Source organism: Gymnoscopelus microlampas (genome assembly GCF_963454915.1).
Source record: "Gymnoscopelus microlampas genome assembly, chromosome: 12".
Classification (NCBI taxonomy): Eukaryota; Metazoa; Chordata; class Actinopteri; order Myctophiformes; family Myctophidae; genus Gymnoscopelus; species Gymnoscopelus microlampas.
This window is the reverse complement of record NC_139949.1, coordinates 27,025,806-27,041,805: the sequence shown is the minus strand read 5'-3', so window position 1 is coordinate 27,041,805 and position 16,000 is coordinate 27,025,806. Positions and strand designations below refer to the sequence as shown.

The 16,000-nt window shown below is 39.5% G+C and overlaps 2 protein-coding genes across 2 annotated transcripts in view; both read right to left on the bottom strand.

Moving 5' to 3' along the window:
- cxadr (CXADR Ig-like cell adhesion molecule) overlaps positions 1–8,428 on the bottom strand; it is a 43,602-nt gene extending 35,174 nt beyond the window's left edge. The window contains exon 1 of the mRNA XM_084075035.1: positions 8,259–8,428. Coding sequence (XP_083931161.1) covers positions 8,259–8,310 — 52 coding nt within the window. The 5' untranslated portion in view covers positions 8,311–8,428. The remainder of the gene's footprint in view (positions 1–8,258) is intronic.
- Positions 8,429–9,684: 1,256 nt separating this feature from the next.
- Positions 9,685–15,125, bottom strand: btg3 (B-cell translocation gene 3). Its single transcript, XM_084074547.1, has 5 exons — positions 15,040–15,125; positions 13,298–13,499; positions 11,556–11,693; positions 10,459–10,648; positions 9,685–10,225 (listed from the first exon to the last, which is right to left on the bottom strand). The coding sequence occupies exons 2-5, from the start codon at positions 13,468–13,470 to the stop codon at positions 10,043–10,045; spliced, it is 684 nt and encodes a 227-aa protein (XP_083930673.1). The 5' UTR covers positions 13,471–13,499; positions 15,040–15,125; the 3' UTR covers positions 9,685–10,042.
- Positions 15,126–16,000: the final 875 nt, after the last annotated feature.

The following is a 16,000-nucleotide window of genomic DNA, read 5'->3' as shown; positions in this document are numbered from 1 at the left end:
GCTTAATTTTATTTTTCTCCCTACATCCCTGGAGCCTACAATGTGTAATGTTTTGCAATGAGATAAAGGTGCTAAAAATGGCTCAACAGCTGCCTGAATCTACCCCTTTTCAAATTCAGCCCCACCTTCTGCCGCTTATTTTCTGAGCCATAATATTTTTCAAGATTAGACATGCAATCAACTGTAATGTTCTAATGTGGGGGTGGGGTGTAGCAAAAGACACAGTATAGCTGATCTTATTCTTACTGCCCCATTTTGTGTAAGAGAGTAGAATGGGTGTATGCATGGTTTTGTTAATGATGTGGAATGCACATTTACATTTGATCATGCTTATCTCAAACATAGCCTAATAAATGTATTGCAGTGGCAACCAAATATTTATTGACAGAATGAATGGTCAGGTTTTCCTTCTAAATATATTTTTCTGTATAAGAGCGCATATATATATATACACATACATACACACACACACACACACACACACACACACACACACACACACACACACACACACACACACACACACACACACACACACACACACACACACACACACACACACACACACACACACACACACACACACACACACACACACACACACATATATATATTACGCGCATTAACCACTCGGCCATCGGTGCCCCTAATGGTCAGGTTTTCCAACAATTTTCCCCTTACAGCTTACAGCTGAACAGAATCCTTGGTGTTACACAACAGAGGTTCCAGTGTGTACAGAGTGGAGCTGACACCTACCTAGCAGGTAGTGACTGAAGCAACAGACCCAGCCTACCAGCACCTGCAGATGCAGCACCCTGGGGACATGTCTGCCACATTGTGTATCCTCAAAAAGGATGGCCGGTTTACATGCCGTGAGGATATTATGCAGAAGGAACCAGAATACACTTAAGTATATTCAAGCTCAGCCGAGAGGGAGAACCAAGCTTTAAAATACCTGCAAATGGACAGTAAAAACTGTTGTATGTAATGTAAAAACGCCTCCAATTAAAATAACATGTTTAAGTGTGATAAAAAACCCCAGGGACCATGATGGAATTTGTGACACAAATAAGAGTCATTGTCATGTGTGGTTGTCCCATAGCTCATCTACAGAAAGAGGGCCATTTGCATGATGAATATTAGAGATATGTATGTGTTGGACTATTACCATCACAGGAAATTGTTTATCTGTCAAAGAGCCCCATTCTTCCACATTAAGAGCAGAGGACATTGTGGGACTACACAGGTCTGGGTATCAAGTGGCTAAGTGATAAATGTGTTGGTTGTGTTTATCGTTCTTACTGAGCAGAGAGTTGATGATGACCGATGGGATCAGAGAGTGGAGAGAATCAGCAACGCGGTGACCTTGTTATTATTGATGGCTTACATGGGAATACTTCCTCACTCGATACAGACCCCAGTCCACCAGCCTTCTAACAATGCTCAAGTATTGCCATGCTTGTCTTACTCTGAACCTATATTCTATTTTCTCGGCCGCCCATTTAATGCAACATGAACATTAAAAGTTAATTAAGCAGATGTGGGGACTTGAGTAGTACATGTAAAGAAATGTTTATATTAATCATTTAGACTATCATTTTCAAAGACTAGAGTAAGCCTCCCGTGGTTATGGTATTTATTTCATAAAGGCAAAACCTCATGTTAAGTGGGCACAGAACATAAAAAATCAGACAGATATACAGTAATTTACACCCAACGGTGGTAGTATATGTCAACAACAGCTAATTTGGTGGGGAATAGGCAATTATGCAATCTTACAAATTCAGGAACACCATCTGAATCTTCAAAGCCATTTGAAATTAATATTAAATTTCATTGTACACAAGTTTAAGTTTCCAATGACACTTGGAAACTTAACCCTGACATATTTAGGGAGGTAAAATCAAACCCTTGTGCGTTTACCCACTTACTGTAGTTTAGGTAATTCTTTGGAGAGGTCGGGTGATACCAGTAGAACCTAGTCTGCCTGAGAAAGCTGGTCTCAGCCAGGTCAGGTGGCATTCAAGTGACCTTGAAGCACTAGAATGGTTTAAAGGAAACAAACTAAAATACATATAATTATTGCTGGAAAGTCTTTCTAGGCATAAGAAAAAGGTACAACAAGTAGAGTTAAATCAAGTATAGACTGAGTTAAGGACTGAATAAAAGATAGGCTAATACTAATAGCTGTATTTCTAGTCAAACAATTGAATTAATATGGTTTTCAAGGATGAACAACGCCCTTTTACCCTGGGCAATAATATTTTTAACCAACACTTAATGATAATAAAAACCATAGGCTGTGTGAGTAAAAGCTAAACAAATAAAAACTCTAAACTCCACCACTTTCACTATGAGACCAATTCCAAAGGTATGTGTACAGTACCATGCCCTTTCTCAAATGATCAGCACCTGGTAAATGACACTACAGTGGCAAATACAAATCAATATTAAGTGGGTTTTATGACCCAGGCATTCAAGTAATACGTTCCTAATATTTCCTCTCTACATAATGCTTTGGCAGAAGGCCCAGGACCCGACATTTAGCTCCCCCACTACCTGGCAATAAGGAATGGATTCTGAATACAGAGTGGCTCCAGTGCTATTAACAGTCCTACGAAACAAATAGGCTACTACTATCAATCATTATCACTATCAGTTTTCGAGATTGTAATCTGCTCCCAGTATAAATTATAGGAAAGGGTGAGATGAAAAGGGGTTAGCTGGTGCATTTGGTCTCAGACTGGGATCAGTGTTTCACACTGCCATACAGGGGAACAGGAGTCGACACTGGGCTTGTACATCCCTGGCATGTTAAAATATTAACAGCCAAGGACCTGAATATTCATGGGCAGTCGTCCTCATCATCAGATTGTGGAGGACAAAACGGCGTCCCCGGAGTGTAATCCGATTCTACATGTTCTTGCTTTATTTCCAAGGACGGGGGCTCGAGGCAGAGTGGGCGACTGCTGGGGTGGAGGTGAAGCTGTTGCCGGAGTGTGTTTAGTGCCGACAGGAAACAAGTGGAGGGATGGGACAGCCGTGTCACGAGAACTGAATGTGAAATCATGACCTCAAGGCGAAGCTGTCTCCATGTGTACAATGACAATAGCTCAGGTTGAACAGTTCACGTCACCACCATCTATCTGCATAGCTGTATCGCTATTTTTACATTGCTGGTTCACATTAGTGTACAAATGATTAATTTGGATGCTTGGGATACTTAAAGCCGTAATAATGTCACTTTTTTATGTGAATAAAATGTTATTTTGTCCAATCTGTATACTATAGAGCAGGGGTTTTCAACTGATTATGAACCAGGGACCACCACCCTGACTGAGAATCAACCTGAGGACCACTGTTATGTTGGGAGGGGTGATATGGGGGGAAAAGCTTGAAATTAAATAATGACTGTTAAGGGCTTAATTTAATTTGTTAATTCGAGCTGAATTAAATCAAGCTCTTAGCAGTTATTATTTAACTGAGCTAGTGGTCCAGAGCTCAAAAACTCATGTTAACTTATTAATTGCAACTTATGTATGAGCAAGCCGACACATTTCCTAATAATGGTGACTCAATCAGGCAATCCGGTACAGTTTCCAACTCAATCCCTTCAGATTCTAACTCCCATTTCTGTGGAAGTTCTTGACATCTGACTTCCCCGTAACTGACAACATTGATGCGTCATCATACATCATACTGTTTCTCAACTAGTGGTCGATAAAATAGAATAAAATACAAATCTTTACTTTCCTACATAACTAAATGCATGGTCAGGGACCACATGCAATACCTTCACGGACCACCAGTTGAAAACCCATGCTATAGAGTATGTTAATACAATATACATTTTTCAATTGGGGTGGTTGGCCATTTTTGTCAGAGATTTGATGTAGAGGGGAAAAGGAGGGGACAAAGTACAGAGCCCTGTGGGCCCCGACCAACTAAGTATACATACAGGGTTTAAATGGTTAATAATAAGTTGTCTCCACACAACACAAGTGACAATGACAACAATGTTTACATGAAGATGAAAACATATTTAATATTTTGTTCTGCAGATACCGCTTGGTTTTGCGTTTATTAATGTGCTAAAAGTGTGATTTTGAGACCCGTTTCAGCCAAGTAATGAAAGTGAATGGGAGAGATAAATCTCTACTCCACATTTCTCACTCATGGAACCTCAGATAAAGATGATTGGCAATATTTAGACTTAAGTGCCCAGGGATCAACACAAATCAGAGAGCTCTGGTTTGTGTTGATCCCTGGGCATAATCTTATCAAAGTTCATCACTTTATGAACATGTTCGTAGTAGTCTCGCATAGCCAGACCTTCCTCTGCCCACTCCTCCTGAGAAACGTCAGCAAGCGGAGCTCTCTGAAAGTCTGGCTATGTGAGACCATGTTCATACTAACAATGCACCATATAATAGGGGGAAACTTAGTTTCTGCTATAAAAAAGGACTCCAAAGAGAATTTCAAGCAATGGGGGAGGGTTTACTTGAGCAATACACTCCCAGGATCTGTGTGTCTGTTTTCAAAAGGTATCCTAGCAACCAACTCCCGTCAGGGACCTTTGAGTGTAGGCTTATCAGGTAACAGCACTGTGAGCCTGCTCATGGCGTCTTCACATCACATTTACCATACCCCAGGTCAGTGGCTAGGAGAGCATCAAAGCCGGTACTATAGGGTTCAGAGATAATGCCTGACTGGCCTCACAGGTCAAACAAAGACTGGCTGGTGTTTGACAAGACTAGAACTGGACCTATACAGTGTACTGGAAGGGGGCTTTGTACTTGATCTTACAAGGGGATCACACCAGCCATGACACCAAATCGGTGTGTATGGTGCAATGTAGCACATAACTATGACACCAAACACATTAGTTTGGTGAAGCAGGTAAATTGTGCCCGATTTATTCAGTACGCCTATCCTTGCATGGTTACCTTTTAACCTATGTTAGTACTACTGACATGTTGTGTTTTATTGAAATATTTCCTCATTTGTGCAAGTATCATAGAATATGTACAGAAGACCCAGAATGGTTGCTTAATTCCAATTCCAGGGAAGGGGGGGGGGGGGGTTCTCATGAGTGAACCATCATGTCTGGGGGGGGGTCTGACAAAAAATAAGGGAAAAGAAGAGATGTTTCCTCCTTGACCTCTGGGTGAAGACAGAGGAAGACCAATGTCTGGGGTACTGGTCAAATAATAGAAACCCTTTTTTTAAATCAGCATTACAGTTACTGAGACTTGTCTACTGGAAACTTATTAGCATGTTGTACCATTGCAAATGAAAACAAATGGTATCAGCTAGCCAGCTACCCTTGCTCAGACCACATCCATCTTCCAACTCAGCCTTCATTGTGATTTCTACGTCACACCTGCCAAGCTTAATTACTTCATCTTGCACACAAGTTTGTGATGCTATCAATGTGACAAACTCCACTGTCCACAGATGTACACCAACAAAGTACTTCTGTGGTAGTTTCCACTACAAAGGTTTTCACTAGGATCACATTTTGCCATGACCACAAGAAAACAATACCAGCTACGCTTTACCGGCTGGTAATCAGATACATATTTAACAAATCTTGGATAAAGGATTATGTTGGCTAGTAGTAAGTTCCCTGCAGAAGCTGACATCATTTCTATTCAGAATTTCTTTCAACCAACACATTGAATTGTATCCTATTATCTAATTTTGCAGTGGCCCCCGATAAACTACCTCTATGAAGATAAATATTCCCCTCAAGTCATTGACACTCTTAACATAATCTAAATGATAGCGTCAACAAAATCCAAGTCTAATGAATACCCCCACACACACACTGTCGCACACTTAATGAACATTTATTGAAAAGCAACGTTTCGGTCAGAAATCGGGCATGACTTAATGCTGATCGTGTGGGCACTGTGCAGGGATTCACTTTTCTTGTATTACTTTATGCACCTGTCCCATCTCACCCTTTCCTTTTTTATTCAGGGGTGTAAAAGACTCTTATCTCAGCATCTACAAAATAAAATTGGATACTATAATTTGTTGGCCCAATTATACAACAATTAATATATTGCATTATTAAATTACCAGCCATTTAAAATTGCAATGGCTACTTCAAGGCTGTCTGTAGTTCCAGACAGTTTAAGAAATTGGCTATGATTTTTATGTTAGTTTCCCTCTGAAATATACATACTAAATGGTATCTGTTTCTCCATTTGAAAGTGGGGCTAGCACATTGTTTTATTCTAAAGAATGTCAAAAGAATGCAACGAGCCTGACAAATGCTGTTCTTGCCTGCTGAAGTGGAACAGTGCCCAAATGACAAGTCCATGATGCTATTAAGATGGTAATGAGCTTGTGAAGTATACATACAACGTTGTGTAGCATGAGAGAATGTAGGTTAAACACACTACACAGACCTTTACACATCACTCTCACTTTCCCAGCTAACATAGCATGGAGTGATTTGACTGCAGAGCCTAAACAAAGCACTTCATTATTTCTCAGTAATCATCGGCCTGGAATGGCATTGCCCCCTGACCATCCCCATGTCTTTGTTTCTCACACTCAAACCCCCTGCAAACATTTCAGTACTGCCAAAGGATGCCACAAATTCACACTAAAAGAAACACCTGCTACAGTTGTTTCACATGGCTGCCAAGACTGAGCGTCAGGAATGACCTGCTAGTTTCAGTGGAAATTCCTGAGCACTGTATGGAGGGTGAACACGCCCATACAATAAAATGCATCAACAGTCAACAAAGAGTAGCATGGGTGAAACTGTGTGATTTACCCCCCCCCCCCCCCCCCCCCCAACGCATAGTTAACTGGGGGTCCTTGAAATGAAGGTTTGAGAATCACTGGACTAGACAATAAATCCTCAGTGTTCATTAAGTCTGAAAGCGTACAAATGTAACGAAATAGACCCTGATGGGTCCACTTGGTTACATTTGTAGCCGTACACTATCTAGAGTTACAAATGGCATGAACACTGAGGGTGTAGCCTACTGTTGGCAGGTGGCACACAAAAAGGCAGCACTTTGTTTGACGTCCCTTAATACAGATTTAAAAGCGGATAAACCTATTGTGTTAATAACTACTATAGCAAAACTAAAGTAACACAGTCGACAGAAACAAGCTGTGATCAATCCTTCGCCAATATAAGTGGTAACGGTACGTTGGTAGTGGTAGCCTACTGTTGTGAGGTCTTTCAGTTTCAATACACCTAGAGTAGGCTTGTCACAACTATTACATAATCTAATCGCAATTGTTTGACAGAATCACAATTGTTTCGTCATGATCGTTTCCATGTTGAAATATGTTCATACATTACAAAAAAAACTGAAATAGCAGATATACAAGCTTACAACTATTTTAACCTTTTTTTAAACATTTAAATATAAAATTAATAAATATGTCAGTAGTTTCTTTATACATATTTCAGTTATTTGTCATATCTGCCCAGTGCAACTTTTGATTACATTTTTTTCCCAATGTTCAATGCCAAAAACACAATTAAATCGTCAATCGCAATTATTGGTGGCTGGCAATTAATCGTAAACTTACATTTGTAATCGTGACAGCCCTAAGTCCTAGGGTGAAATGTATTGTAAAATCATGTGGGCATTATTAAAAGATAACCTGGTGATCAAATTACTCTATTATCTTTCATAGAGTATGTGAACTAAAGTCGATAACCACACCGACTTGATTTGTGTTTATTATGCCAACTGCTGACTTAAGTTGTGGATTAGAAAACTTTTTTTCTTTACAGTCTCATTCATTAGTTACTTATCGCAACCAGAGGGCCAGATGTAGAACAGATAAAAGCCCACGATAAATACAGTTAAGTTACATGAACCTCATGAACATAGTAAAACTAACCTAGTGAACACATACGGTGTGAACTCTGCCATCTACTTGACTTAGAACGATTTTTATATATATTTTTTTTTTATAGTATAGTGCTCAGTGTGAATGGCCCTTTAATAGGCCCAACTAGTTAGTGATTAACGTAAACTATTATCATCAACTTTCATAAGAAAATACGAATCAAACATAGTCGTTTTTCATTCCATTATAACGCGAGACACATATAGCACAATATCCAATATTTGCCAAAAGAACCATTTTACTACCCATAATCTTACAATGGCCCGCTCTCCTCTGTGTGGTGGTTGCTATTGACCACCACACTGTTTCTCTCGCCAACATAAACTAAAATAGCTCCTCGCTTTGTTCTTGTTCGGAAAACTTACCTGCTAAGACACTTAGTAGCACACAGCTGAAGTGGGGTATCGAGAACTCCATTTCTTTCGGTCTATTCCAGAGTTATTTTTTGACAAAGTTCGCTTGAAGAAGTAGAACTTATTATGTTGAATCTAAGGAGAGCGGCAGACCAGTCCACACCGTAGCATCCAAAACTCCACTCCACTCCTCCGCCGCGACACGGGCTACGGCAGGTGCACACATGAGGGAGCTGGGGGGTCACGTGATCGGCTCCTCGTCGAAACACATGCACTGACGCCACCTGCTGGATGATAGCGACAACAACAAAACGTGGTAGATCATTAACATTGGGATATTATAGGGTTTAGTTAAGCCCTGGTAAATTGAATTCCACGACCGGGGTGGTTTACACAAGTATGGTGGTGTAAAGTAATTAACTACTATTTACTCAAGTACTTTTGAGGTTTTTTTTTACTTTACTGGAGCGTTTCCAATTTTCAATACTTTTACTTCTACTCCACTACATCTCAGAGGCAAATATTGTACTTTTTACGCTAAAATTATTTGAAAGCGATGGGTTGTGAGCTTGTAGATATGCTATTTTCAAAGCATTTGACATTTTTATCAGGAAACTTGTGAAATGGGACATTCTGCAAAATGAGTACTTTTACTTTCAATAATTAGGTATATTTTATTGCAAATACTTTTGTACTTTTACTCAAGTAACAGACTTTTATTTGTAACAGAGTATTTCTACATTGCGGTGTTGGTACTTTAAGTACAAAAAGTGAGTACTCCTTCTACCACTGTACCAGGCTAGGCTGTAGAGGTCCACCAGAGAGCAACTGCAATGACATAAAATGCATCAATAGGTCTGTCTCAATCCAGGGGTTGCAGCCTTCAAAGTGCACACCCTAGGTAGGGTGGGTAGGGCACTACCCCCTGGAGGGCGCATAGGGCATACACTCTTTGTCTCCTCATGTTGGCAGTTGCCGATCAATTAGCCTATCTCAGCAACCGCCCCCCCCCCTATTTACTCCATGTTGTGCCCCTAATGTTGTGTATCCATCCTAGATATGTAGATAATTACAGGCAGGTAATGGCTGTGTGCCTTATTAAATGTTTTCATAAGCTAAGAAATGTTAACATCCTCTTGAAAAGTCAGAATGACATGCAAATATATTCTCTGTTCATAATAATGAATGGAATCACTCTTTAATGTGAGAGCATATGGCGCTCTTACAGTCTCAAAAGGAATGTGATTCTTCAAATTTTGGTACTCCGAGTTGCAAGTTACTGCGCATACCATACTACTTTATATACCCACCCTACCTTTAGCTATTATTGCAATTATTTGCTTGTTTCTCTTAAGATGTATATTGATATAATATATAACATTTGCCAGAGTGTAGTGTTCTTTACAGGAATAAGTAGACCCCAAACATGATGATTTGAATCCATGTTTAATGAACTTCATAATAAAAAGTCTATGAACCTCACAATTCAACACTATGAATAAATAAAACATTTGTGAACAAAAGGACGGTAGGTGGCATACATGTGATTCTCCAATACTATAAATACAGTACTTAATTCAAGGGTACAAAATAATACTTCCAATATTTCTAATCAAGTACAATAATTTGACTCCCATTATTAAAATAGTCTAAAGTGCAAAGAACAATTAGTATCAAAATAAACAATATCATTTCACTATTAAAAAAGAAAAGAAAAACAGTTTGGTCAGTCATTTTAATGGTTCCTTTCATTTTTTGCTCCCCAAATGTCCAGTGTGAATTACTTTTGCCACCAACTAACTGTAACAATGCTGATTGCTGGCCCAGTATGCAGGTCCTCCTCTGTAGCCAGGTGGGACCCAGAGATTATGTCTCAACATATGGGGGGGTCTGCTATGAGGTCTACACTCATAGTGAGGACCTTTATCACGCACCGTCTTCCTCTTGGGATTCCATGTAGGTGCAGCAGGGTTCAACACCTTGACAAATAGACAAAGGTATTATTAGACTGTCTGTAACAAACAAAGTATTCTAACCTTAGAAAACAGTCTTTGGAAGTGCACCGAACCAGAGACATCATGACTCACCAACTTTCAACACTGAACAGGCAAGCAGGAGTGTTGTCATATGCAAGGTTTTGACTTCAAATTAACATAATATTCGAAGAGGTCAGACTGATGTGGTCATGTTTATTGAAAATCCCATGGTTTACCTGGTGGGTATGGTGACAAGGGGTGGAAGAGGTTTCCCTGAGCATGGTCTCCTCATCCGAGGAAGAACCTGAGTGGTAGTCTGACGTCACCCTCTCCAGGGCACTGGTCACCTTCTTCGTGACATCTCTGTCATCTTCATCATCACCAGAAAATCTGGCCACCAAGAAAGATGGATTCTGCTCTCCATACCTAATGAGAAAATAAGGTGCAGCTATGTTCAGCATAAGATTATAAATTCTATTACAGAGCAATGAGTGTATTGTCAATTACCACACCAGTGCCCCTCTCATTACCCCGATCACAGTTGAGGAAATGGAGGAATGTAAATAATTGTTAATAACTGATTACTTTATTAAATACATGTGTTGTTTTTGTCTCATAATTCACATACTATACATATGTTTTCTTCCTCAACAGTATACTTCCCCTGGCTGAAGTACCAGTATTTGCAAATGAAGTGTGCGGAATAAGATTTCCTTCCAGATTGCATTTATGGACGGTTGGTATCTTTTTCTTTATGTTCTTTGGCAGAATGCCATGTGCTATGCCAGGCTTCTTCTGACTAAACATTTAACTGTCAAATTAAAGCCTTTGCGGGGATAATTGGCTCTTCCATCTGTGTGTGTGTGTGTGTGTGTGTGTGTGTGTGTGTGTGTGTGTGTGTGTGTGTGTGTGTGTGTGTGTGTGTGTGTGTGTGTGTGTGTGTGTGTGTGTGTGTGTGTGTGTGTGTGTGTGTGTGTGTGTGTGTGTGGCCATGCTCATATCTATATACATCTCATTTATCAATCTATCCATCAATCGATCAATAGATGTATACACAGTACCAGCCAATACAACTAAATAAATTCCCATCAACTCCCAATGAAAAGTTTACACCTTGAATATTCCCAAATGTTTGCATCCCTAGTCCCACATACTATTATACCCATGCATATATCCAGCTGGTACAACCAGCGCCAAGGAAATTAACTAATTTATCTATTGGCTACCATTAGTTCTTGTGTTAAAAGTCCTGTTAATTAAACCTGTAATTAAGGCTGCCAATCAGACCTGGCCTGGACATGCTACAAGAAGAGAAGTTCATCCTCATGATTACCTGCAACAGACCTCGCCGGGGTCAACCCACAGGGTTAGCTCTCGTGGAAGCCGCAGGTCTTTGTACTGAACACCACTCTCTTGGCAGGCTTGCAGAAACTCTGGATCTTGCCTCTGGAGCCTGTTCACTCTGATGCACCTACAAACAACAAGACTTTGGTATTATAGTACTAGTCTTGCGTAGCCAGCGGCGACCTCTGCTTATTGATAAGCCTGGGGACATCTAAATTAAATGTATGGGCAAACAGTCATGTTGAACACTGCACGTCCGGCCGTGTCTCTGATGCATATTATTAGGAAAGGCCGCATTCAACTCACCATCGATTTCAACAAAATCAACAACAACAAAATCTGTGTTGAAATAATATTAGAACAACTATAGAAAAATTGCTGTAAAAACAAATACATAACAATAACAATAGAACACCCGGACCCGTCCTGAATTGTGATGGTCTGCGCCTTGTCTTTAACGGCGCAATTGCCGAAATCATAATTTGTGACATAGTGATGTATAAAATAGCTTTATGACTCAAAATGCCAAAGAGGTTGAAGCTTGCTGCTAACCAAAAGACAAGTATATTTTCTACTCCCATGTCTACTTCTGATGACCAGCTGCCTCAGCTTAGCCTACAATATACAGAGTAGAAAACTGTCTGATATACTAAGATACTGCAGACACTACAGTTTTATATAACTTTACTCACTGTTATACTTAATGTTCTATATTTGTTTTTCTTTAAATTAGAATTTTAGTTTATTTGATTGATTGATTTAATGTGACATTTGTACATAGTTTTCTTTTACAAATAGAGATTTTCAAATTTGGGACTTATTTGTTAAATTTTCAGATCACACACACACGCACGCACACACACGCACACGCACACGCACACACACACAACCATAATTGTAACAATATAACGTCAAAGTCTCAAAGATTACTAGATTAGTTAAAAACTACTATTTGTCAGAAACACACATTTTATTGGGGACCCATTTCATTTCCCTAGGACCCACTTGAAGGACCCATTACAATGAAAACAGTTCAACATCACAGGGTTAAATCTCTGTGGAGAGATCGACAATTCAGAATTATTTTTAATTACTGCATTGTAGAACCAATATAAGACATAAGGACGAACCTTCATATTGGGATGGTAATATGATTTGTTTTCAAAGCAGTGGGTGTAGGTTTGTTAACGGCTGTTCGCCGCTGTTCTAGCCCATAATTGAATTTAGATTTCCCCAGACATATCAGTAGGCGGTGATCTCTGATCGTCTGACTATGTAAGACTATTGAACAATCCTTGTATGTCCACATAATTTCACGAAAAGCCATTTAGCTTCATAACATGTAAGCATCCATATTAAACACCAATAACATAGTTTGTCGCTGTCCATATTTCATCTTTGTATGTTTTTTTTTCTTTCATAAATAATACTATTGGTCATCCTTTTTTATACTTGTACACTAAGTGTCTCACAAAAGTAGCAACACAAAAATAAGCAGATCTGCCAAGCTCACAACGCATCTAAATGTGATGTGGTGTGAGCTTACATATCTGCTATTTTCCCTAAACGGATGCCAGGTTGAGGTGGTCAAGGCGGTCTGTGGGCTTTATAAATATCTAATCAATGTATTAACAAGAGCTTGTGATTACATAATAACTGTATTAGATCCAATGGACCACAGATTCTTTTTTCCAGTTACGATATTTAGACGTATACCTGACCAATCAATACCTGAAAGCTTGGCCCCTGCCTGGGTTGTCAGGGTACCAGTGTCCCCGGAATTTCTCCTGCAGTGCAACAGTCAGCCTCTCAATAAACAGGTCGACCTTCTGAGACTCCAACTTCTCTCCCTTTTTGATGAGCCTCATCAAGAAAAACACCACTGCCGCAATTTCTTTCTTCATATTTCACATGTGTTTCAAGTGATTAGTGCCTGGGAACAAAATATAAGTGCAGTCAAACAAGATGCAGTTCTATCCAACAGAATATATCATACATTTTTTTCTCTGTCACAGTAAAATCCCAGAGTTCAAGTTTTAAGTCTTCCAAAATACGAATGTTACTATTGCACACTGTCAAAGTTCACTTAAAGCTGCAATCCGGAACTTATTTTAATAAATGAATTTCATTTTAACCTATTAATACAACATAACCAATAGCTTGTTAGCCTACCAAGACTAAACCAAGACTAAAATAACATTTAGTCTTGGTTTACTGCAGTGGTTTTCAACCAGTGGTCCTTGAGGGGGTTCCAGGGGGTCCCCAGCCAAATGAATAGTTAGGAACCAAATTGACCCTTAGTTAGGAACCAAATTGACCCTTATGTGTCTGTAACTCTGAGAGTGTACAAATGGAACCAAATGGACCCGTTCCATTTGTACACTCTCAGAGTTAAATGAACACTAATCATGATTATACAGTGTAGATTGGGACCCCCAATAAATCAAAATGGTTGAGTCCCTGGCATATCTTTTGAAATGGGGGGTCCGTGGGCTAATATGTGTGAAGTTGGGGGTCCTTGACACGAAAAAGGTTGAAAACCACTGGTTTACTGTCTTATTTAGTTGAAAACAGACCAAATAGAGGAATAACGAGTCACAACTAAACTTAGGGTGCGTTTGGAAATGCGCACCGGGAGCGCACTCACGTGTTAGTTTAACTGACTGGTAATGACGACATGATGGTCCAGACTCCGTCAGACAGACTTGTTTGTTTGTGGTCAGACATATTCAGTGTTGCCATGTCCACGACTTTGGGCTTCTTTTTCTGTTAAGTTGCTTAAACATATTGGTAGTTGCGCGTTGCGGTTTTTTTGGGGCTTATTTCTAAAGTGTAGTTGCTTATTTGGGCTTGCTTCCCATTTGTATTTGTAATACAAACCAGTGGTTCTCAAACATTTTCATGTCAAGGAACCCCAAATGAATGATGTCTTTGTCCCCTAACCCGCATCTGAAAATGTTTTGTGCCAGGGAGCCCTTCGAACCAGATTTGTTTTATTGGAATATTTCAAAAATCTTTCAAATATTCCACATTTCATTCATTTCAAGATTCAAATAGCCGATGTATGATAGCAGGTTTGAGTTTCTTTTGGGCTTGTTTTGCTAGACCTGGCAACACTGGACATGTTCCAACAAAGCGCGCCGCTGTCTGTCTGTGACGCAATGTTTCCGTTATCCATGTGGTGCCAGGCGTTATTACTGGCACAATGATGGGAGTTGTGTGAAATTAATTACTAAGTTTACGTGTTTACTAGCGATTCTGAGTGCTCAATGAATAACGTTTTAATCTGACAAAAAGAGTTAGCCAGATTGCTAACGTGCTAACTACTTACTGTTGTCAAAACAAAAAGCAAAACGAGAGTTCAATGAAAAATATCAACCAAAGCCGTCAACTAAATGGGGCGATTCGTGTAAATTTAGATAATTGTATAGATAGAATATAATACGACACAGACCAAAGTGAATTGAGCTTACCTTCAGTGTAACCATGTGGGTGAGTGATATATTAGACGGGACGGTGCGGGAAAAAGTTCCAACTTCCAACGAGGTTTGCTTTGCAGTGTTGCCAGATTTTCTGAGAGATATAAGGATTCCAAGGAAAAACAAGCCCAACAGAAGCAACATGCCACATGAGCATTTTAAACCGTCGGCTATTTGAAAATAGCAGAACGAGCTCACAATTGTGAGATTGTAGATCGGCTTTTTTTTATCTTGAAGAAATGTGGACTCTTTTTTACATTTACATTTTGATGACACAAATGTTGTATGGGGGTCCCACTCCTGCAGGCATAAAATATTTTCAGATTGGGGTCCGCAGACAAATACATATTAATTTGGGAGTCCTTGACGTTAAATATTTTATAACCACTGGTTTAAAAAACATTTAGGAAACAAGCTCAAATAAGCAACTTACACTTAGAAACAAGCCCCCCAAAAAACCGCAAGCCGTTAATATCTACTGATGTTTACAAGTAACTTTACAGAAAAACAAGCCCAAAGTCGCTTATAATAATCAGACATGGCAACGCTCTGGTAGACGTGATGGACAACCCCGCCCATTACTCCACCTATCCCGCCCTCTAGCCGTTCTCATTGTTCTCATTGGTTCAAACAAGTTCAGTTTTCAGTGGCCGAGTCAACTGTCTATCATCTGACAGAAACGGCGTCATGCGGCATGCCTTTCATCCTTCATCATAAGATGATGTGATATCTGGAATGTTCCATACAAACAGTGGTGGAAGAAGTACAAGCATTTTAATTAAGTAAAAGTATCAATACGGTAATGTAGAAATACTCTGTTACAACAAGTGAAAGTCTGGTAATCAAAATTGACTTAAGTAAAAGTACAAAAGTATTGGTATCAAAATATACTTAAAGTACCAAAAGTAAAAGTACTCATTATACATAATGTCCCGTTTCACAAGGTATCATAGGC

Excerpts from the sequence above, each read along its gene's own strand:
- btg3 (XM_084074547.1), bottom strand. The coding sequence starts at position 13,470 with ATGAAGAAAGAAATTGCGGCAGTGGTGTTTTTCTTGATGAGGCTCATC. Across the intron at positions 11,694-13,297 it reads GGCAGGGGCCAAGCTTTCAG|GTGCATCAGAGTGAACAGGC; the intron begins GTATTGATTGGT and ends TGTTGTTTGTAG. Across the intron at positions 10,649-11,555 it reads CCCGGCGAGGTCTGTTGCAG|GTATGGAGAGCAGAATCCAT; the intron begins GTAATCATGAGG and ends TTTTCTCATTAG.